This window comes from Gymnogyps californianus, chromosome 6, assembly GCF_018139145.2.
Source record: "Gymnogyps californianus isolate 813 chromosome 6, ASM1813914v2, whole genome shotgun sequence".
Classification (NCBI taxonomy): domain Eukaryota; kingdom Metazoa; phylum Chordata; class Aves; order Accipitriformes; family Cathartidae; genus Gymnogyps; species Gymnogyps californianus.
Window position 1 is genome coordinate 30319463 of NC_059476.1, and position 25386 is coordinate 30344848.

General features: G+C 37.4%; 1 protein-coding gene across 1 annotated transcript in view; it reads left to right on the plus strand.

Annotated features, from left to right (window-relative positions):
- Positions 1 to 25386, plus strand: part of NRG3 (neuregulin 3) — a 431515-nt gene that overhangs the window by 401771 nt on the left and 4358 nt on the right. Inside the window, exons 6-8 of the mRNA XM_050899232.1 lie at positions 3282 to 3408; positions 12296 to 12423; positions 21253 to 21423. Of these exons, the coding sequence (XP_050755189.1) occupies positions 3282 to 3408; positions 12296 to 12423; positions 21253 to 21423 (426 nt within the window). The remainder of the gene's footprint in view (positions 1 to 3281; positions 3409 to 12295; positions 12424 to 21252; positions 21424 to 25386) is intronic.

A 25386-nucleotide genomic window follows, 5' to 3' on the forward strand; every position in this document is an offset into this window, starting at 1 on the left:
TCCATCTGGCAAACTGTCCAAAAAGTAAATAAGAGTGTCTAGACTGGGTTGCATAGAGACCACATAAAACAGTATCGTAACTGTGACATTGGCCAGTGTCTTAAGGGTATAAAACCCAACAAATTTAAAGTGCCTCAACCCTTACCACATGTTAGCTTTTAGTCAACAGATTTTCAGGAGCTTCCTTATCAGGCAGATGTATCTTGATCATGCTTAAGAGTTATCAAAGCATTCCCTCTGCATGGGGGATAATCCTTGGGTTTAAGTTGATGTATCAAAAATTTAAAATATTGCTAACAGCTACAGAAACTCCGAATGGTGCACCCTTTAAGAAAAAAGTTTCCATGAAGACACTGACCCTGACTTTCTTAGTCTGACAATTGTATAATACCTGCTGCTAGAAATATGCACTTCCCTATGCACCATTAAATTAAAAGTCCTTCTTGAAAATAAATTCAATCTGAGGAAGTTTAGAACTATAGACACTATGCCCTTCCAATTATGCCTTTTAGGGTAATCAAGAAAGTGCTGTAAGTGTTAGCAACAGAGGGGGAGTACAGTAATGGGCTGCTCTTTATGGCTTAGACTTTTATAAATGACTAGTGACTTTATTTCTTGCTGAAGTAACAACACTTTATTGCCAAATATCTCTAAAGTAGAACACAAAAGGCCCATTTGTTTTGAAAACAAAATTTATAAAATAAATATATTAATCGTGAGTAACTTTGAATTATTAATCGTTTCTAGTTTTATAACTGTGCATCCTATAGTTTGGCAAAATGAATATGCATAAACCTAATATTAATATTAGGTTGCGTGAACATAAAAGGAAATTAATTATTAGATTGTTTCTCAGTAAATTACCTTTGGGAATCTCAATTGTAATGTTAAAGATTGCAGCAGTGAAGCTGAATATTCCAGTTTACTTACATGTGTTTATAGATGTAGAGACAACTCTAAACCCAGGTTTTCTAAATAAATCCATATTAGAGTTCCGAAAATTTGTAATTTGTTTTGTTATTTTCCTGATTAAATTCTACAAACATTGTATGTATAGGAGAGATTCCCAAAGTCTGGTGCTGTGATCATGTTTCACTGTCATTGTTTAGACTTTATATGAAGTCTCCACTCAAAAACAGTCATCAAAAAAGACTGGATGTTCCATAACCGTTATGGAGACCAACATGCAAGTTGCTGGCTTTCCAGCAGGACGTACGGATATATATGCTTATTTCCTCGGTGTATGTAATTGAGCTAGTCAGAAAATAATTATTCATACAAACTCTAGAGTTGCTTTTATGAATTTCCCCTGGAATTTTATGAGAAGCTAAAGAGTTCATTTTGACATTTTATAAATTAAATTATTCAATTTCATTGGTTTCAAAAATGAGTAGATACGAAAAAATGTTTTTAAAAGAGATGTTTCAGAATAAACTGACTAATTAATTTAATTTGACACTATAATCCTTCAGGTTATATATCTATTCAGATTATTCTGATATTAACTTTACAAGTTGTTTCGGCTAAGGAAAAATTTTGAAAGTTTAATAAGTTTTTGTGCTTGAGAAATTATTTCCTCACCCACCCATATTAATAAATCTTAATAATTATGAGCTCCTAGCTATATTCAAAACATGCCACGCATATTTGTAACATGCTTACAATGTAAATTCATTCTTTTTCATTTGCCATGCTGTTTCAAAATAGGATGTAAATAGAAAGCATAAGAGATACTTATAGAGTCCAAGATTTATTACAGTTTATGACCTGTATTTAGGAAACGTGCTATAACAAATACCTGCTTCTAAGCAGGTGCTTACAGCTTGTTGAATTTAAGCAAATGCTTAAATTGTGCAGTGCTGAATCAGAACTAAGGGACTCAAAGGCAGAGGAAATCCCATATATTTATTTTACTATATTAAAAACTATATTATTAAAATTGAATACCTGAACTGATACTTCTCACTGCTTTCTTTCATATTGAGGGAACTTGTCCTTTCTCACAATTTCCCCCCTTGACCACTTAAGTCATTTTCCTCTGGTTTCTTACACTTTCCTGCACTAGACACAGACTCCACTGAAAGTTAAAATGACTTCTATACTTCATTCAGTGTCAAATTCATTGGTCTAAGTCAAGTAAGATGCTGTCAGACTTGATGATGTCACAAGGCTTTCAGCAGCAAAATCACCAGAAATTTTTCAAAATGTTGCTGAAGCTTCTTTGCTAAAATTTCAAATTTCAATATAGAAAGACTATATTTCCTTTATTTCTTATCGACACTTCCCTGAAATCACTTCCTTCTGAAATTCGGCTCTGCACCAATTGCTGTCCAAAAGCTGCTGGTGTGCTGCTGCTGCTGGCAAGTCCTTGACCTTGCTGGGCGGTTTCCAGGGCCTTTGTAGGTTCGCTGCTGGAGATGCATCTGCTGGGGAGAAAAAGGAAGAAGGGAAGGAAGGAAGGAAAGAATTAAAATAGAATTGTGGAGTTATTTCTCGTGTTCATTTAAAACTGATAGTCTCAGACAAGGTAGCTTATCAAAAGAATGGAGACTGATAAAAGACCTTAAATATATTTTGCTAACAGTTTTTGCCCTGCTGAGATACCTGTTTGCAGAAGATAAATGAAATATTTAAAATAAAGTTTGCTGCCTCATATCCTCAATCATGTACAGAATTTTAAAACTCAGTTTGTCACTATAGTGTGGCAGAAACAGAAAGCCTTTATTAATAGTGTAGTTATCTCCTGAATATTGCAAGTGATTCATCTAGTGGTATTCCTAGCTCTGACATAGTGGATCATAGTATAATATGTCAAAAACACAGCCTCAGATACCACACTGATGTTTTTTTCCAGCTTTAAGCATGTAAGCAAAAGCTGGTCTATATAAGATACTGGATTATAGATCCAGTCTAATCAGCTAGCAGAAATCTTTGTTCCAAGTCAGAGCAAAATGCTTTTTTACTATTCAGGCCTACTTGCAAGCTATTGTTAAATACGTAATAGATGATCTTACAAAATTCTGCACTAAAACAACTAGCATGCTATTATAGCAATCTGAGAATAGAAGATATTTTAAACAGAAGAGCTCTTTTTTTCCTTTCTTAAGCCTCGCCAGAAAATGACGACTGCATTGAAATATTAGACACTAGTGAATTAGCTCAGCTGGTTAATCTAATACAGTGAAGTTTTGAACAAAGGGAACCATGGCTATAAAAATATCATGGCTATAGTAGAAGATCAAACTAGCTCTTTCTTACATGAATTTTATTTCTCTCTGCAGGAAACAAACAAAGCAAATTCATGAACAGCTGAAAGAAACACAGAATAGGAAAACCTACAGCCTAAATGCTTCCAGCATGATGGCAAAGTCGGAGTGTATGGCACAAAGCCGAGTCCAGCTGCAAAATGTAAGTAATCCTGCCAGCTACAACACTTAACAGCCTGGCTGAGTTCTTGCTGCTGATGGTAGCACATCGCCATGTTGCTATTAGCATCTGAGCAATGGGAACAAGAATTCTCACCTCTTCCATAAAATGTTTTCCAGGCTTGTTACTGGAAAACACCGAGCAGGGATTTTTTTCTAAAGTTATTTCAATGGATCCTGGTACGTTTTGTTGATGTAATAGGCCTTGCTGAGCCCCCTAGCTCTGCATCCACCAGTGGAAATTACTGTTATCGTTTCCGGCAATACCTTAGCTCATATGTGTGGTTTATAGGTGAAGTGGGGGTCCTTGATCTTAAGTGATTTCAAGTCTTCCAATAATTAATCAACCTGCATGAAAAAATGAAGAGATTTGTCACAGTTAATTCAGAGTAAATTCAAAATCTAGAACTAAATTTACACATTGTCGTGGTTTAACCCCAGCCAGCAACTAAGCACCACGCAGCCGCTCATCCCTCCCCCCTCCCAGTGGGATGAGGACGAGGAGGATCGGGGGAAAAAAAAGTAAAACCCGTGGGTTGAGATAAAAGCAGTTTAATAACTAAAGTAAAATAAAATATAGTACTAACTAATAATAATAAAAATATAATAAGAATAATAATTGTAATGAAAAGGAATATAATTTTAAAAAAAAAAGAGAGAAACAACACCCAAGAAATGACAAGTGATGCACAATGCAATTGCTCACCACCCGCTGATCAATGCCCGAGCAGCGATCCACCCCTCCTGGCCAACTGCCCCCAGTTCATATACTGGGCATGATGTTCCATGGTATGGAATATCCCTTTGGCTAGTTCGAGTCAGCTGTCCTGGCCATGCTCCCTCCCAGCTTCTTGCACACCTGCTTGCTGGCAGAGCATGGGAAACTGAGAAATCCTTAACTTAGGATAAGCGCTACTTAGCAACAGTTAAAACATCAGTGTGTTATCAACATTATTCTCACACTAACTCCAAAACCCAGCACTGTACCAGCTACTAAGAAGAAAATTAACTCTCTCCCAGCCGAAACCAGGACAACATGTAAACTAGTGCCTAAGGGAAGACTGCGCAGATGGTCTCATTTTCCTGGGTCTTGAGTTAAAGGGATTTTTGATATCAGAAAGAGATTGGTTTGTTCAAACTAAATTTGAAATTTATTTAGTCATTTTCTGTATATAGTTATATGTAAGGTAATACAGTCCCACAATCACAAAATACATGAAGTGTATTTGAAATACAGAACTTGAAGACGACTGATTTGCTTAGCCCTGGATGCAAGGTATTTTCCAATGCATATCATTCTCTTAGCCCTGGTCATACACATTTAGTGGTGTCTTATTTTGAACAAAGTCTTTGGAACAACTGAGAATGATCCTGGTAACAATATAATAGGAAATCATAAAAGATGTATTGAAGCTTTTCTAAATGCTTAACTCTTCTTAAAAAAAAAAAAAGTATCTTAGCTTTGCTTAAAGGGCTGACTACCTTATTTACCAGATTCCATCAAAATAGTGGGAGTTTAACAAAAGTGAACACTCTTGCCCACTTAGCCACAGATGTCTCAACTCCTGCTTTACATTCAATTAATGTAAAAATAAGTATAAGCCCTTTTAACCAATTCAGAGTAAGCAGAGCCTCCATGCTATGACAGAGGAGTTGGCAGCGCATTGCTTGTGTTCACTGAAAGTTTTTTTTTTAATAGGAACACCATTGTGGTCATGATATGCTTTGTGGTTCAGGAAAAATAAGTTATTTCAAGAAGAAAGATAGCTCCACTAAATTGACATAATCACAGTTTAGGGAACCTTGTGCGATTCTTTGTTTCACTTTCAGTTCATTCAGTCATATATTACTTCTAGCCCCTAAAAGAAAGCTGTTGGGAGTGTTGTTGGGTTGTAATGATGGCAACAAAAGATAAAGTTGAAAAGAGCTTTTGTGATCCTGTTGTTCTAACATATAAAGTAGGTCTTGGTTAACACTAAGAATATGTTCTTTACCTTTTTCTCACTGTAATTCAGTGCAATATTTCGTCAACCCATCATCACGATGAACTACTTGATGTCTCCTGAGCAGCTGACAAACACATCAACAAGCTTTATTTAAGTCTTTTTCTTTTGCCATAACAATAGCCATAATGGCTGAAGTAGCAGTTTGTAGATTCCAGATATTAGAGATTGAAAACCATTATTATTATTTATTATTTTAATCCAAATATGCTTTTCAGCTTTTAATGCTGTTCAGACTGGCATTATCAGTGCTGGTAATTAACACACCATTTTCTTGTTCTTGTGGCTGCTTGCAGGCAGCTGTTTTCTCCTTGCCATTAATGCATTTTCCCTTTGGGAGCAAAGATACTAAGGAAGAAAAACAGAATGACCTTGTGCAGGATGTAGCGTAGCAGCGCAGAGTAGTAATGGTTTCTATTGTTAGCAAGATTTTCGTGCAGGAATGCATGTAGGCAGTTCATGAAATATTTACAAAACTTGGCAGATTGGAGGGGAAAAAAAGGGGCAGGGGGTATGGCGAGGCAGCAGAAAAGAACTTTGAAATGGTATTTTGTAGGAATGGCTGAGTGGCTCCCCATCAGAGACCAGAGATCTGCCCTGGGCGTATCTGCTGGGCGGGAAAGGGACCAGGCAGTGGCACGGGGAGGAGAGCGCTCCTGCTGCTGCGCACTCCTGCGGCTGTGCTGCCGCCATTCTGCGGGTCACTGCCTGGATGTGAGCTCTCTGTGATTCCCATCTGCAGCTCCCACCACGTGGGTTTGGGGAGAAATCTTAGTTCTCTTCATTTCCAGGAGCCAATAAAGAAACTTAAATAAATTAAGGTGGTTATTTTCTGGAAACTAGTCCTCCAGTCTGGCGTTTTGGTTTATGTAATCCTGGAAGCCATTTCTTTTCCCACTCCAAGTGTTCTTCTTACATGGGAAAACTGTCTTGCTTGTATGTCACCTTTCTCTCTTCCCCTAAAAGATTCTCCCATATTTTTGTCCTGCCTATTTTGAATGGACCTGGTGATGCTTTCAGGTTTTTCACCCTGCTTTTACTTCTTCTGTAGAGAAGAATACATTAGTGTAGACCTGAGAATAGCTGCATAAGGTTCCTTATTCTTGATGACTATTCTAATAACGTCTATTCTGAAACAGCCATCACATTTTGACTCGGAGGTTGCTACATTTCGTAAAGGATACATGGATCTTTCCAAATGCTTTGTTGCTCTAGAAAGAGGTTTTACTTATTTCCCAAGACCCAGGGCATAGCAGATAGTGTTTCAAGTGGTTTGTGGCTGTAAAGAGCTTGACCAATCTCAGTGAAGTACTTTTTCTCCTCTTCATTCCTTTTTTCCCTTTTTACCCTTGACTGGACTTTAGGAAAAGAATTCTTTTTCATTACTTATTTTCAAAGTCAATTTTGAATCTTTTTTTAAATGAGAGAAGCCATGTGAATGTATCAAAATTGCTGTTAACAGAAAAATCACACATTTAATTTCTGAACCAAGTATTAAAATGAATTACAAATTTGCATTTTATTCTAGCCTAACTCATTATACTTGCAGCTGTTTGCATTACTGCAGAAGGAAAAGAAAAGGACTTCAGACCTCAGTCCCCATGATATCCCACCTCTGTGCCAACTGAAGCTTCTTTACAGTAGTGTGATTATGAGAACGATATACAAGGTTAAAAGCTCTGAATGTTTGCTTTTAAAACACTCTCCATTTGTATCAGAATTCTCCTGCTGCATCCTAGCCTACGGGTTACCTTGCAGCAATTCTTATTTCAAAAGGCAGTGTTTAAGAAATGGATTTGAAGTGTTGGACATTCCCCCAAGTTCATTAAACATCCATATGGCAGGCTTGCTCTTTCAGATGTGGATATTCAAGTTAAGCAACAGGGTATTCAGAAAAAAACGGAGCTGGCCAACTGAAAAATGTAGGCTTTTTAGAACTCCCTTCATTTAAGAAGTTACTCTCTCTGGGGTTTTTGCCCTCTCTGACCAGCAGGGTCAACACAAGCGAGGAAGAATGGCCACATCCCAGCACCTCCCTTGGCAAGCCCTGAGGTTGAAGAAGAACGCAAGAAGAGTTAGGCGTTTAAGTTAAAACATGGATGCCTCCCTGTCATTTGCTATATTGCAGGAAAAAAAGCTTTTTGTTTGCACTGACAATATTTTGAAGTATCATATGCTTTTCCTTCCCACACTCAAATGCATTACATCTCCTCCCCTTCCTTCCTCTGCTCAGTTGTGATTCTGTAAAGTGAAAAAGAGGGTTTGTCAGGACAGCTGTATTCTCTCGGACCTCCTGCTGCTGGGAATTGTGTTCACCTGTGCCGAGTCTAGTTCTCTTGGTATCAATTCCATGATTTTGTTAGGGATACAAATTAGATGAAAAATACTGTATACTGTAAGCAGGATTCATAAATAACTGTTTGAACACAGCTCTAGTATTTCTCCTGAATCTCCTTCAGTCCACTGCTTTTCCCAAATATTCCGGCAGCAACACACTTAATTTCTTGCTAGGTTTTCTAGCATCTTGGATACTAATGCACTGATAATCTTGCTATAATTCTTCAGTTAGAAAGAGATAGATGTGCCAGTTTTTAATGCAGGATCTTTGAGGTACACAGGAGATTCAGATTTATTTCACCCAATGCATGAAACTTAGGACTTTCTAGTATTACATACCCCTTCCCAAAGAGATTATATTATCTTCAAGAGATATTTAGCGAATGTGCTCCACCAGACTGCAGCAACAGTTCAGTGTCCTCGTAGGCAAAAGGAAGTACATTGTCACTCTCGGCTGCCCCTCTTAGAAAGACCAGTGCTCTGTGCCCCCTCGTACACTGTGCAAGGGGCAAGAGGAGGTGGTGTGCCCCTCCTGTTTTTCTGTAGTTCACCACTCTTCACGAGTCTTAATCGTGCTCCTGTTTACTAGCTCCTTTTTCCACCTTGACTAGAGGGTTTCTTTAAATTCCCATAACTTGACAAATAAGTCATGCAACAAAAAAAAAAAGAAAAAGGAGCTGAAGCCTTGCCATTCCTTTAGTGATTCTGAGAGTTGTCATAGTTGTTTACAGTGACCTTTTTCACCTCTGTGGATTTTAATACCTTCTCCCATGGTACTAAGTGGATCTATTAATTCCCCATCACTTTTCCTTTGAGGTGGTTAATATGCTTTTCATGCTGTAGTGTGTGGTTTCACTTTTCACTACATTTGTTTCGAATAGCTTGCAATCACTAGCTCCAGGTTTCTGATATTCTTATAATGAGGGGGAAAAATGCTCTTTTTGTGTCTTGTTGCCTTTTGTTGATAGCAGTAGGAAATAAATTCTTTTTAGTCACTGTGATAGAAATGCAATTAATATATGTTGAACAACAGATACACTTAAATCTTTTAAAAGATTACTGTGTGGTTTTGCCTGAGTTACGATGTGATTTATCAGCTAAGATTAAGAGCAAATTTCCCATTTCTGTATCACATGACTACTTAGGAAGAACTGCCAGAATAGACAAACTTGAATTTACTGGCCTTTGTCTAGAGCTAGTGTTGGCAACAAAACATATAGAGCATATGGGAAGAGCTGCAAGGACGTTAATATACCACCTGACGGGCTTTTGTGCAAGGTCAGCCCATCCAGAAAAATCACTGGCTCTTTACATCCTTGAGGCACCCTCTCTGAATGTAATTTAAAGCTGACCCTTCTGCCTTCTCAGTCCTTTTTGAAATGGGATCCCCGCATCACCTCTCTTCCAATGCCACATGCATTTCTGGACTTTTTATTATCACTATTTTGGGAAAATTGTTGCGGAGGAAGAGCTAAGAAAAGCTGGAAGTAGGGATGGGTGTTTTGTTTTGCATAATAGTAGGACAACAGTGTCAAGCTATTCTGTAGTACTTGAGTGGCGTTTGTTATCCATGGATCCTACATTTTAGCATAAAGAATATAAGGAAGGCATGGAGCAGGGGAATTACGTGCTCACAGTCGTACGGTAGGTCAGTGGCGGAGCCTGATTTCTTGTCTCCTGGCCCAGGCTGCCTTTGCAGATTTGCTTAGCATTAACTAGCGGGGGGTGGAATTTTATTGTCAAGGAGCTGAGTAATTGTACATAACAGATGATTTTCTCCATGAAACCGTGAAAAATTGAAAATTTGCAAAATGGTTTATTTTTAAATGCTATCATTATTCTTTAATTTATTTAGCCATATGCATCAGCGTTTCTGAGTAATTGCTCAAACAAGCACAAATAATTAAGCAAGAAGACAATAAAACCATTAAAAAAACAAATAACACAGATAAGCTTTCAGTGATGCTTTCAACCTACTGGAACAGTCCTTTGAAAGTGTTTCACAGCTTATTCTCCATCATGGCTGAGTATTCAGCAGCTCACAACAGTTGGAGGGCTCCACAGAGCTCAGCCCAGGTGAGAACTGGGCTGTGGAAGCAGCAGGATGGGCTCTGCTGGGATACGGATGGGGAGTAATCCTATACTGTACTTCTGGGGGCACCAGCTGATACTGCTGTAAACTCCTCACAGAAATCTGAAGATATTTTTCTCCAGAGATGATCTCAGAGAAGGGATGTGGCACTTATGGTTAAGCTAAAGGAGAATAAACCCTACTGTGTTTAAACCTACTAAAATGTATGAATAATGTGATACATCCAAATAAGTTCGATTACATTGTTCAAATTCTCTGTATATTTACACCCTCAATTTAAATTACGATTTGTGTTTTCATTGTAATTAATGTTATGGCTGTTATGGTAATTGGTAAGTGGTGTATCTGAAAATGGCATAAAAGAAATGTTTGGTTAGGGGGAAAAAACATCCTTTGCAGACTGTGCCTGGGGGGTGCTGAGTGTTGGACCTGCAGTATAGTTTGCTAATCAGCATCAGAGCAGCTTCTGGGGGTCCTGGTTTTCCTCAGTTGTGATGAGGAAAGACTCTGTATACCATTGCTCCAGCCCACATCCACCTTAACCATGGATGTAGCAAAAGGCGCAGCTTATCTCTAATTACCCTTTGTGATTCACTTCATACTCATGGTCTTATAAGCCATTCCAACCTTCAATTTAGTATCATGAACAAACACAAAAAAGGACAGAAACAGCTTCCTGGTACTAACAACCCATTCTTTACATAGCTCAAATTGATTTATTCAGGTCAGAAATCAAAGGCAGTTTCATTTCTGCAGCTGGCAGGATAACTATTAAAGTTTAAAACCTTCACAGACATGAGTACCTTAAAAATCATACTTCTGTCTGAATATTTTATCTACAACATTTACAAGTGACAACTAAGATCATGGTAACTGAAAGAAATAAGAGTGGAATATGTTTCTTATTACTTTGTGTTTACTTCAAGCATGCAGCAACATTTTGCATATTGTCACTTTCATAGCTTTGCCTTCAGAAGCACGTAAGCAGTAATTTTGGCCCTGTTTATGTGGGTATTTCACACAACAGAAAGAGGGAGAAGAGCATTGGAGAAAAATTCGAAGATCTGTTATTTTATCTATAGAAATCGGTCATAAGAAGTCTGAGTAGATGGACTAAATTTGCATGTAAACCCATTTTTAAAAGAGAGTAATCTTGTATGACTTTCCTTTTTGATTTTGCTGAAGTCTGGGGAAATGTAGGTAAGAATAAGTGAGAATCAGAAAATAATTCTGTATTTTTTAAGGAGTTATTGGTCTTTTGTTAGACAAAAAAATAATTATGAACTGTAGTTTGAAAGAAATCTTACTATCTTCTCCATGAATGTTTATGCTATTGTATCATAGCATGGCATTTTTTACCACTGTGATTTTTTTTTTTAATATTATTATTATTTTAATTTGTATTTTCTTTCTAAAATATGTAATCATGTAATAGCTTCCACAATACCAGTTTATTATGGATATCTAGGTATCTAGTACTGAAAATACAAACTCAATACAGAAAGAAATGGATTAAAGAAAAATAGACCAATTAGTTTTAGTGCAGGTCATTGTAATGCAACATAAAAAATCTTCAAAGTGCAGTATTTTTCCTGTCTGAGTGGAAACGTGGGTTAACCTCTCATATCGCTGAGATATTGCCCAGTAACCACTAACAACGTTGATTCTTCTTCCAAGCCAAAATGCAGCTTTTTTTACACTTTCACTTTCTGGCTCCATTCAGGATCAGAGACGCTATTTCTGCTGAATTTCCAGTTGAATCACAAAGCAAGAAGAAGAAAATCTGTTCTTGTTCGTGTTTGGTGTCCGCTTTACAGACCTTTGTGTCTCACTATGTGCCCAGAGACTGTCCTACGCCTACAACTGTCACAAGAAGAATTATGTTTACACTGTTCTTGCTAGCACAGATACTCCCAGGTCAAAAGTTTCAGACTTGTTCAGAAGGGATATTTGGCTCTACGAATAGGATTCAAATATTTTTCTTACTTATCTGGTGATACAAATGCTGTTTCAGTTTGGTTTTCATAGTTATGCATGCTGATAAAAGCAGTGTTTGACTGAAATCACCGAAGAACCCAAGAAGGTGCTGACCATCCTCTGAGATGTGTTTCGTGATCTCAGTCTCTGCACGGACAGCCACAAGAACAATTAGTCAAAGGGATCAGTGTTCCCTATCATTATGGGCAGATCAGTGAGTAATTTTGCTACTGATGCAGATATCAGCATTTTGATGCAGAGAAGGTAATGGGGATAATAAGTACCAGTGCTTTCCACTGTGTAAACAATAGTCAATGAATGTATTACTTGCAATGCCTATTTTTAATTTAAAAATGCATTAGAGCAGTTCTTACCCCACTCTGATATGAATTCTGATTGAATAGCGTCAACAATGTACTTTGCCTTTTGTGTATTAATTAATTTTATTCTCTGTGCCACAGTATTCAAAAACAGATAGGCATCCTGGGCCTATTCTGGACAAAGTTATGGAGTCTAGTTTTTCAGGCCCTCAGTCTTTCCCAGAGGCCTTGTCTCCTGACAGAGGAACCCAGCCCATCAAGCAACATAGGTAAGCAAATGGCTATCTGATGGGAAATTCGGCAGGCTGCCGAGGGATGTTGTTGAACCGGTGATACATGTGCAGGATTATTGTGCGCTGTGATTAGGAGAGATGCTGAATGGTATGGTACCAACAGAGCCTCAGCCGACTCATTAAGCAGATGTCCAAGTATTTTCTTAGCTGCAGACATAAAAGCCAATAACAATGCTTGCCGACTTTATCTGCGTTTTGTAAAAGTCCTAGAGGAAGCATTTAAAGACACCATCCAAGCTGTAGACACAGACCAGTGAATGAAACAACTGTAGTTTGAGAAACCATTAAAAACAAGACTTTCCTTATCGATGTTCATGAAGTTAATGACTGATTTGCTGCAGAAAGACATGGTTGCAAACTTCCAGCCTTTCTCACTGTTTCTTTAAACAAATAATACTTGAAATTAATAATGACTTATTTATGAACACATGGTGGCCTTTGAAAACTAGTCTTTAAAAAGTTTGGATGGTTGTTTCCAAGAGGAAAACGAGAGGAAAGTCACCCATCACAGGATGGCATTTGGATTAGAATACTGCTTATAGCCTTTCTGGATGAAAAGAGTGCAGATGCTTCATTACAGGACTAGAAACCAAACTCGTGTCTGCTATAAGCAATAGTGTTGGTGGAATGGCAGTGGTAACGTCTGGTCCAGAGCACACAGAGAGAAAAGGCTGAGAAAAATGAGTTCAGAATTTTTTTAGCTAGATAATCTGGAGGGGAAGACTTATTTATTAAAAGGATAGTTTTTTAAAATTACTGAAAAAAAAGTCTGTGATTGCATGTGGTTGTGATCTAGCTTCTGTAGTATTTGGTGCATTTTCATTGCAGTCCCCCAGTCATCTACATGTTGCTTCTCTTTTGAATGAATGATTTGCTTAACCTACCAAAGTGCAGCATATGAGCCAGGAAGGGATATTTGGGTCCTATCTACTTTTACCTTACTTAAGCCTTTAATTTGGCATGAAAAAATAATGCCAATTGTCATGTCAGATCCATTTCTTAGGGCTTATTTCTTATTACACAGAGATTTTCAAAATATGCTTAATAATTTTACTGAACATAGGTGAACTATGGAACTGTTGCCTAGAATGCTTTCCACAGAAGTTCTGGGGGGAATTTTATCTCCTTTTAGTGAAAAGGTGAAGTTCAGAAAAAACACAGTGACATTCCCTTACCTTTAGTAACATGATTGCAATATCCAAATTTGAAATGTTTTAGGTGCTGTGCCATGACGTTACCTAAGCTTAAAAATGTGGAAATAAATTAAAGACTGAAAATATTTGTTCTGTTTATGAACATCACTTAAAATAAAAGCTGAATGACTCTCTAGACTCCCTGTTTTCCATAGGGAAGTTACAGAATAAGCCACACTGAATTTACAGTGAACTAATGCAGAATCTCAGATTGCTCATTTTAACACCTTTGCACAGAAAATCTCTTTCCCAGGGGGAAAAAAAACAAAACAAAACAAAAAAACCAAAAACCAAAACCACGCAAAAAACCAACAGTCATCTTATTTGCAGATGTCAAGCACTGGACTATCGTAAGAGTCTTTGCTTCAGAACTGTTTTAAGATGTGGAATGACTAGCTTAATTTATAAAGAATTCTTTTTGTAGTTTTATAACGTAAGATTATTGTACAAGGCCATTGCTTTATAAAACATGCAACAGACTTGAACATTTAATTCTCTCTTTAAGGCTGTCTTTAATTTATGCACCATGTGACGGCTTCCTAATTTACTCAGTTTCTTTAGTTTCTAAATAGTGTTCAATGTGGCCAAATGGTCAAGTGTGGCCAAATGAGGAAACTTCTTTTTTTCCTGGGACACATTTTGTCCTAAATATCCCTTCATTCCATTCCAAACCTGACGTGAGCCTGGAAAAATTACAGCAGCTCTGCAGGTTCTCTGTTTTATGCTGTTGTTAAACTATATTATTGTTTTATTTCTGTTTGCTACAGAAATATTTTGTTCCGCGTCCAGACCTGTTTTCTCTGCTGGTGTTTTCAAGGGCACTAATGATAGGTGATCATTTCTTAAAATCAGAAGCTATCTGTTTCCAGTTCCTAAAAGCAAGACAATTTTGGCCTGGCAGTAAGACTATCAAGGTGGGGAATCATTTGGGGTTGCTGAAATTTGACTGACAGAGATCACCTAGTTATTTCACTCAGATTACTAGATAATAGCAATTTTCTTTCTTTACCAACCTCAGCTGCATGCAAAGAATTACTGCAGAGATTAAATTGAAAATTTGAATCTCCGCTGAATCTTACTTCTAAAATATTTCGCCTGTATTATGCACTGTTATTATGGTAGAAGAATTTTACATCATCTGCTTGCATATGTAAAACAGCTCTTAGTACTGTCAGAACTGGAAAGTAACAAATGTGTTTAATCAGTAAACTTCCTGTAAAGTATACAGTGCACTCAAAAATTCATCTCAGACTATCTGTTGATTTTAGTAAGAAGACCCATACTGTCTTAATTTCTAACAGATAGAAACAAATCAGAGTTTTGTTAATTATGGGATTGAGTTGTGATCTCTTTGAATAGCAGTTTTCTTGGTAATTAGTCATCCTGCCTTTCATTCATTGATTCAGTCATCATTGATTTTAGAGGGATTCATTTCAGAGGATACCATGATGAAAGCCAAACGCAGAGGCTTTCAGCCTAGAGCAGTTGTATTGTCTTACAAAAATGCCAAAAGAGGATAAACTTACTCTGAAATTTAAAATGATTTGTGTTTGCTTTTTTAATGAACTTTTAACACCATGAAAACCACGGTAAAACCAGTTTTTTTTATTTAGTAAGCATTTTACTCTTTATGCTCCCAATTATAATTGATTCAGTTTAAATTAAAAGAAAGAGTAAATTAAACTTATTCTGTAAATAAGGCTATTGACTTTCAAAGAACAGGTATTGATAAACTAAAGCAACTAAGAATGTAAAGGCAGAGGAAGCCTGAAAGGGAGAAAGTATAAGGAATCTGATATTTTCCCAAGGAAAGAACATAGTTTTCTGGAGAAATTTACTAAAAAGAATGCCTAAAAGGAATGGGGTGTAGGGAAAGAAACAAACTATATCACAGAGGGCAAGAAGTCGTGCTTGAAGTGAACATTTCCAGGAATCATTGAGAGTTAAGAATTACTGGTAATACTGAAAGCAATCAATTGCTCTTGCTGTATAAGGAAGAGGAGTACTATACAGGAAGAAGGAAAGCTGATGGTGGGACAGAGATAGTATATGAAGCAGTTAGGGCAATCCTGAATGAATATATTTCATTTTTCAGTTAGGATGATTATTTGAGGACGAAGGTAGAATGGGAATAGAATCAAATGTATGAAAATAGGCATTACTACAGTCAGCGTGGAAGTAAAATGCAGAAATCAAAGCCCTCAAGTCAAGATGATCTGATTAATCTTGATCAAAGAAGTCTGGAAGGAGAACTGGCTCATGAAGTTTCAAGTCTGGTAGCAAAATCTATCCAAATGGGAGCTGTGCCATGTGATGATGGAATAGCAAATGTCAAATATTTAGGAATAGGAAAAATTTATCGAAGGAACTGAAGACCTATTATGTTGAATAGACTAGTCAAGGCTTTAGGACAAATGTGGGGGAAGCAGATTCTTTGGGTAGATACAAAAAAGGCTAAAAATTGTCATGAGGTTTACCAGCAGCAGTTCCTGCAACACTACACTGATGACATTGTATTCGGTGTAGGCAAGCTAGATCTCTACACAGCCTCAGTCAACGTTTGTGTCACATATGTCTAATGCCTTTAATGGGAGAAAGTAGGGAGAGGCAGAAAAACTATTATGCAGATACACAGAGATGGTTAAAAGGGAGATACTAAGGAGTTACATTGAGAAGGTAAGCGCTGGGCTGAAGACATTCAACAGTGGAGCACTAATGGAGCTCTCAAAGAATTAGTCAACATTGGAGACAAATTTTGTTTAATGCTTTTGTGCATGACTTTGGCGCAAAAAAGTTGGAACATACTGAAAAAATTAGTTAAAAGATAGACCTAGTACAGATAAGGATCTAGATATAAAGAATGAATTTAATAACTTTAAAGAGTGGCATAAGAGAGGTGGATTGAAGCTCAGCAGTACTAAATACACGGTCAGGCATTTGGGAACTGATAACAAAATTTAAGAAACAAATGAAGAAGAAGAGTTTCAGTATATACTACTTGGTGAAAGGATAACCAAGTCACAAAGTGATGCAGCTGTGCAAAAGATAAATGGGATGAGAGGAAGTATTAATCAAGACATTTCCATCAGAAAGTCAGAAACATTAAAAGCACTTCATGAGACCCTGTTGTCACTTCATTTGAATATAGCATGAGAATACACCACTATTATCTCACCTGGTTAAAATGGCCTCCTGATTACTATGGACTCAAATTGCATTCATGAGCTAATATGAGGAATGAATAATCTGTGTTCCACAGAAAGTGCTGGTCTGTCTTGTTTCAGTCTTCAATTCAGAAGACTGAAAAGAGTATATGACTGCTGCTTATCAATACATCAGAGAAAGCATAACATGGTATTCCTGAATACATGAATATATGATGGAAGCAGCAATGTTCTCATTTCAGAAATCAAGAGTAGATTTGTAGGTATAGGCTGGATGCTGGAAAGCTTCTCCTACCTATGCGAAGGGAGAAGAGAGTTTTGCAAACAGCAGGCTACAGTCCTACTCCATCACCTGGGCTGAGAACCTGACCAGCTGTAATGGTTCATAAACACAAGCTAGGAAACACAGGACATCGTGCCATTGTAGATGAGATGTTTTCCGAGACAGTAATCATGTACTGAGACAGTACATGATTACTTTGCAAAGGCACGGGAAAGAGTGATGTTTAAATGCTTGGGATACCGGATGCTATAGAGAAAAAAGTTCAGTTCTCTTATGCCACAGCTTTTTTGGCATAATAATCTCCTTACAATCTTAGTATTCTTTTAATCACATACAGCTTTGTTGAAGTCCCAAACATTATGTTAACTTTCTCCTTTTGGGGAGCCGTCTATAACACAGGATCCAACAGAGACACGCTCATTGTGCGTCATCTCGTTCTTGTAAACAGTCTGACAAAAGGGCTTTGTGATACAGCGTTATTATTGTTGCATGGTATTTATTGAGAGATGCTTATGTTCTCAGGTATGACAGATCCTTTTTATTAAAACTGGAAATTGGTTGAAAGTCTGAATAGTTGATCTGTACAAATGTTAGCAGTCGATTGTCTAACTTAGCCTAAAAATGTGGCTCCTAGGGAACATGAGAAGACACTCTCTATCTGGCAGCTAGCTCTGTCATTGGGGTATGTATTTACTGTTTCTGTCTCGCAAGGACAAAAGCCATGTCTTCAACACTAATGTTTGCATCTCGTGATCAGCAGGTAATATAGTATGTAATATAATATGCCTCTCTGTATAGTTTTTGCAGGTACAGACCCAGAGTATTTACAATCAATTTTAGAACTTTCCTTCCTCCCTCAACTTTGCATCTTTCTTTTCATGAATTACAATCGTGAAAAAAGGGGAAAGAATAATTAAAATAGATATACACACAACCATGGTTATAAGCACTATTTCTGTAGCTCCATTGTGCTTATTAAACAAGAAGGGAAGGATTGGGATCCAATCTAAAGTTTTAACACTTTAATTGTCATCCTCTTGTTAATGCTTTTCATGTTCCTGTTGACAAATTTACTTCTGAATGTGTTCATAATGTGATGTATAATCAGTTTTGTTTAATAATTAATTGAAAGTAGTACAGGAGGATTCCCAGCGTTACTGTAAATTCACTGCAAGTCTTCTCCTCTTCATGAACACGGTTAACTGCACTTGGGAGTTGTGTATGTGCCTTGAGAAGAGAATACTCCACCTGCTGAGACAGACTTTGTTTTTACTCGGTTGCTCAACCTAAAGAAAATTTTCACACAAAACAATTTGCAACAATGAATCCCAAGTTCTTAATTAACTTTAGAGATGGTTGAACTACTTTCTTCAAACCATTAATTCATCAGAACTATATTTCTCCCTAATTTATGCATTACTTGTGAACCAGTTCAAGCATATTCTGATTTTTGTTATTCTGGAGTAATTGATTAATAGATTTTAAAGACATACCTGCTACAGCTTTCCTTATTGGTCTGTTTTATTGACCAGCTCAGTTACGTGGGCTGGTTTCTTTTACCCAGTTAGATTGATGTACAGGGAGGAAGAAACCATAATGGTGGCTAAAGGAGGGTAAATTCCCTGAAGAAATCCGAAAAGCGTTGTTTGTCTCAGCGAGAGGAACACTTCACTTGGGCAATAGAGCAGAAGCATGAGAGGGACTGTATTAACATTTTGGGAGGAAGAGTATGCTGACGTTCATAGCAGTTTTGTGAAAAAGAAAAAACTTTATTATGCTGGAGTTACTTTTTCATAGAACTTTTAACAAAAATTGTTACTATCTTGTCTTTGGTGCTTGAAGAAATGAGCGTTACCCTGCAGCTTGCAGCTGCACTGTCTGTAAATATTTCGTGGTCCTTCTTAGTGAATTTGTCTTGTCCATGACCGCAAATGATTTTTGTTCATTTTCCCCTCCATTTTTTCTGTCAGAAATGTTGAAAGCATAAGAACCTCACATTAGCAACAAATTGGTTGCTTAAGCTCTGTCGGTGCTGGAGCTGCTGTGATCGCAGGACGATGTTGGCATGTGCCAGATCCCTTCAGTCTAACCAGCCCACCCACCTTTAGCAACCTGTAGCGTCTAGTGTTAGATGTAGCAATGAGAGTTTCAGTGCAAGTTGAAGGAAGTCCAGATAGGTCATTTATATGCATCTTTGCTGCAGTTTACCCCAATTATGTCAGGTATACCTGTATGTGTTGCAATGATGTCTATTACAAATGCAGAGCTTTTGTGAATTTGCGTGTGCGTGCTATTAGATGGGAGACCGTGAGCTCTCATGCAACAAGGAACATGCGCAAGGGCATCAAACCAACCACAACTAAACAATGCCTTTCTAGTTTCAATATTTGTAATCAGTCTAAAGCCTGTTAAGTTAATCAGTTTGTTGACTTTTGTAGTACATTGATGAATATACTGCAATCAATAAAAACCCTGAAATTCATTATCCATCACAAATTATTCATTCAGCTGCATCTTTTAAGATCCCCTGCTGTAATAATCTCAGACTCTCCTGAGCAAAAATTGTCAATTGTTTTGTGATGTGGTAGTGTTATTTTACAGAATATGAACTGTAACTTGCAACTTGAACTCAGCCTTCAGAATTGAAAGGCCAGTACTTCAGTTTTTAAAAAAAGTTTTTTCACAGCCTCCTTAAGGAAGCATCGAAAATCCTTGAGGGAGTGCTATTGCTATGGGTTATTGATCTTTTCAATTAAAAAGCACCAGGAAAGTAAAAGTGTGGAAGAGAACAGAGCGGAGACCGTGATGGAACACTGCTAGCCTGAGCAGTAGGATAGAGACCGTTAAATTTATTTCTTATATTTTGACTTTGGGGAGAAAAGGTCAGTTTTAATGGAAATGTACAGTCTAAGAGACTTTGTCCAAGATACTTGGTCCAAGCAAGAATTGCTTTGGGAGTAGACGTGGCCCTAACTGTAAATAAAGTTCCCACTAAGTATAAAACGCAGATTGCTTTTAAGTCACGTTATAATAGGAAAAGAGAAGCAAACTTATCAAAAGTCTTTTGCATAGCTGAATTGTATCAGAAGTTTAAATTATTCACGTAACCAAAAATAATGACTCTTAAAATGCATCTACAAAACATATATTAAAATATCATTAAGGATGTGACAGAATATTAGGTAATACATATGCATTTCTGAGACCCAGCAGATGTCAAGAGAAATAGAAGTAGCTGGAAAATGAATAGCCGGTCACACCGTGCAGTACTGTGACCTGTTAACAGTAGGAATAGGTTATGTCTTGCCTTAATTCTGTGTTCCCTTATTTTTGCATCAGTAACAGCTGAATTTATTGTTAATACACCAAAACCATGGATTCCAGGTACCTTTTAATTCCTGCACAAAATGGAAAAAATCCATTCTCCTTCCAAAACACTACAAAAATGTTTACAAAAGCAACTTTCTAAAATAGGTAGAAAACTATTACTTGTTTTTACCATATTCAAGTTTGTATTATATCACACAAAGAAACAACACAGTATTTATCAATGTTTATAAACAAGAAAACAATCTGTATATAAAAGAAGAATAAAACAATACAGAAAATAAATCTTGTTCAACGTGGAGAAAACTTGTGTCATAGATGGTTTCTTCAAGCTGCAGTTCATAAGCTTCACTTACATTCTTCACTTATATTTTTCTTCCCAATTTAATGTTGTTGTATCAGGAAGCAGCACCTCGTAGGCTGATAGATGATATAATGGGCTCTCAATTTAAGATCTGATTTTGAGCTCAGCTGTAGGTATGATGGAGCTGTGCTGTTTGTTTATACTGTCTGAGGAGTCAACTCTCTATAGCAGGATTATGGTATGCAGCATGGAAAAAAAGAACCATCCTTCATCAAGTACAAGAAAACATTTAATATACCAGGCTATTATTTTTATTCCTATAAGAGAGGTGATGTATTCAATATGGCATAAACAGCAGCTAACTGTGGATTATAGTATTATATTTCCATAGAGAATTTTTACTGATGTCATAGACCGCCACAGCAAAGTTTATAAAAACAGTAATCTATGCGTTCTTAATCCTGAATCTTTGGTTGGCAGAAGTTTACACTTTTGCTGTGATAATTTTTACTGTACTCTTGGTGTTGTTCCTAGAAGTCTCTCTTCATGCTGCAGCCCAGGACAAAAAAGTGGGATGCTACATAGAAATGCCTTTCGGAGGACTCCTCCCTTACCTCGGGGTAGGTTCAATGGAATTACAGGACCAGCATATCAACAGCTAGAAGAGTCAAGGATCACAGACCAGGACACAATACCTTGTCACGGGTAAGTAATAACATAACTGAAGTAAGCCAATTTGTGAGTGGCTGCTGTTACGTGGTTAATATGCTTTGCCATTACAGTCCTTCCAACTTTGTTGTAGTGTACTGTGGATCCAGGGTTTATAGTACTGAAAGCAGAAGAATGTTTTCAGCATACTGGCTCTTTGAAGGTAATACATTTTTACTTGGCTGGCTGCACTTTTTAAGCCTTTCAAAGGCTGTAGAAGGAGTGATTAGAACAAACTGTAAGTGATTGGCAATGTTACTCTTTATAATTGATACTTTTTCTAGCGGTGCCGTGATGTTCTAGTAACTTCTGCGTAGCATTTTTTTCTTCCATCAGCACTGGGCAAATAAGAGAAAATAATTCAGAAGTCCAGCTTTCATGTTTTTTTAAATAAATCAATGTACATTGCAAAGTGTGTTTGCTGTAGACTGAAGACCGATCACACAGGTTTGTCTTTGAAAATGCACAAAGAATCCAATATTTTTCCTTTTTTAATTCAGCTTATTAGAATATTGAATGTGAGCTCCAGCTATACATAAGGTCTGAATTTCAGAAGTGCTCCTGAGCTCCTACAGCTGCCTTTGAAGTCTTTTGCAATTGCTGAGGTATTTTGCATAATATTTACATATCCCTATAGATTTCCAAAGACTTTCCAGAATCAGTACAAACATATTATATGTAAAACTAGGAGTGATATCTGGAATGGAATAAAACAACACCAGTTTCATTTGGACATGTGTAAGTCACAGCTAAGTGCAGCGAAGTGAACAGTTACACTGCGAGAAGGCAGCTGTACGTTTTTTGTATCAGAACTGGCTTTATGAAGTGCAGAACTGAGGTCACCTACATGTTTAATTTCCCTCAGGGAAGAAAGGAGCTATTATCACTATCCACTCTGACCTCCTGGGAGATGACAGCCACAAGTGCTGACCAAGAATAAGTGTCGTTCCACGTGTGTGTCATTGCGCGTGTGGGCACACGCGCAGGCACACCTTCCCCCCGCGCCTCCCTCGCCACGCTTTCCAACTTGCAGCAGGATTGCCCAGTCTGGGGTACTCTGTGAGAGGGGAACTTGGCTCACTAAATGTTTTGTAGCTGAACCTACGTAACAAAGTTGGCTACAGTAATTAGGAAAGACAGACCAAGAACAGGGCTTACCTAGGAAGGGAGAAAGCAAAGCAGCAAAAGGTTTGGGTGTCTGGTGACTTCTTTTAAAAAGTACAAATTTGTCTCATACTTCTTTCATTGTTACTATTTGCTGCTTCTAAGGAAAAACTTTTTTATTACTTCTTGCAGTAAATATATTATTGTTCATTTGTATGATAATGTGTGTATAATTGCTTACGAAAATTGTGACTCTGAATGCAACCCCTCCTGGAAGGGGCAAGCTAGCAGCCTTCCCTCTTCAATGGCAGTGTCTTGTAACAGGGGCTCTGGAGAGTGCTGCAGCCTCTTCGTAGGTTGAGAAGTAAGGTAGAAAACAGCAAAGCTGTCTTGTGGGTAGTTGTATTTACTCTTCTCTGGGAAATCAGCATGTGATATTACAAGTATTATCTTGTACTGGCCAATATTTTAAATTTGCAGTTCTGCAAAAGGTTGATATTTGGACCAGACTGTGACCCCTTCTGGCCTCAATCCACTAAAGCACTTCATCCATATTTTGTGCGCTAGGGATGTCTGTAGAGTTAGACCTACCTAATATCGACTAACGATGGGACCTTTCTCTGAAGGAGTCCTCTGAGTGCATCAACAGGTGGTGTTGTGACAGGGAGTCACAGCAGTCTGTGTGTGTCACAAATATGATACCAAAAGTCTTCAACTAGTACCCATGGAAATTAATTTTTAAAATGTCAATGTTAGGCATGAAAACAAAAGCAATTCTTTGGTCTTACTCTATTACAGTGTTTTACTGATGATGGTTTTTATGAAAATGTAGTCTTTTAAGAGTGTAACAAAACTTTTTGCAAGTTATTTTGTGTTGCAGCAATGAAGTAATCTCTTCAACCAAAATATAAGTATGCATCTTATCTCTGAACAAAAATAAAAAATAATTCACTAATTCCACTTCACGTGGAATTCTTCTAACTTAGGAAGAGGTTTCCCCAAAATCAGATGGCTTTTTACCATCTAAATATCTGCTGGTTTCATAGTGTTGGTATTCTCATTAGATTTCCAGCCCAAATGAAAAGTTCCCTTGTCCCCTGCAGAAGTTACACTCCTTTCTTTCTTCTCCCTTTTCACCTCCATCCTTCCCTATAGAGATGCACAAGTCAAAGTGGTTTATCTCCCTAATTCTGTGAGCCTTCTGAAGTTCATCCATCAGCAGCTCTGGCTGAAGCTTAGTCAGATTTTATATGTTTATATTTGATAGAAGAGAGGCTAATTTACCTGATTAGTTTTTGTCTAGTCCTGTAAAAGTGCTCCTCTTCCCATCCCACATTGAAAAGAAAGCTTTTGCTGCCTTCAAGGAGCACCAGATCTCATTATCTGCAACAGGATCTGATATTTGCAGAGTTTGAGTGCAATACAGCTAATACCAGTTATTTAATCAGTATGCTACTTGAAGGTATAGAAGAACCTGCTTGAAATGAGGGCCTTAAAGAAAACAAACCATCTCCATGCCAGTCACATCTCAGAGACTGATCCGAGTCCCTGAGGGTGTCATGAGTTTCCATGCAGTTAAGCGGACAGCGGTTTGATCGCATGCTTTCAGTGACAGCTGTTTGCATTACATGGTATGAAGTGTTAGAAGTAGTGCCTTATAGCCTGTGAATGTGTGCATATACAGATATAAATGTGTTTATGTATACGAGACCCAATGTGTCATATCTACAGGTAGAAAATGGGATGTGTATATATAGGTATATGTGCTTACAAGGCTGAACCAAAGCCTCGTAATGCCACTGGAATGACTCCCATTCATCTTAATGGACCTTGTCGTCAGGCTCGTATAGTGAACACCTATAGCAATAGGGCTTATAGCAAAGCTATTGGTAGTATGCTAAATAAAAATAATTTTGTATTTTAAGTTCTGATCCCTTCTGTCTCTCTTTAATATCTATTTTAAGGGGGTGGTAAAATTATTATGCTTCTTTCAGTTTCTTTCTTTAATGTAGACTCTTAAACACTGTATAACATAATTACTGCTGCATATTTATAAATGTTTGAGTTTCTTTTTTTGCTTGGTTTTAGGAAGACGGTGGAGAGAGAGCTGCACTTTGAAATACATGCACATGAATGAATTTATGCAGACAAAATAATTTTTCAGATAAAAAACCTGATATCTTTCTTAGGAGGAACTATAGGTCCAGGAAAGTTAATTATAGGAAAATGTAATTAAGATTCTACAATTATAGGTCTAAGTCTCAGTCTATTGAAAACAGCAGCAGTCTGGTGTCACAAGTAGAAGCATGGATCAGTTTGTAATTAACCAAAAGCTGAGTCTCACATGGTTTAGATGTAATATCCCTACTAGTTTAATACCTTACCTATTGCACACAGTGTACGTGCTTTAATTCAACCTCAGTCCTCCTTTGAAAGCCCTGTGAGCACAGGGCAGAAACATGTAATTCCAGCATAAAATTGGTGTGTCTATCTGCACTTCAAAAAATATTATGGAAATATGCCAGGCATTGCATTACATGTTATTGTTGCTGCCAATTAGTTTTCAAAATACCAAGAATAATTGAATCTCTGTTATGGAATTGGCAAATGTTACTGTTTTCTCACCAAACCCATTTTAATTCAGTCTTTTCTTGTTTTTGCTTATATATCATCCGTATAATACATCCATTGCATGTGAAATTCATTAAAAACATTCACTCCCTTTGTTTTCAGGGTGCAGCCCAGAATATATTTAGGGCCCGAATTACCAAAAAAGGGAATAATGCAACTGATGCGATCTCTCCAGCTATAGTCGTTTGAACAATTATATAATAAGCAAAGGAAACAAGAATGGGC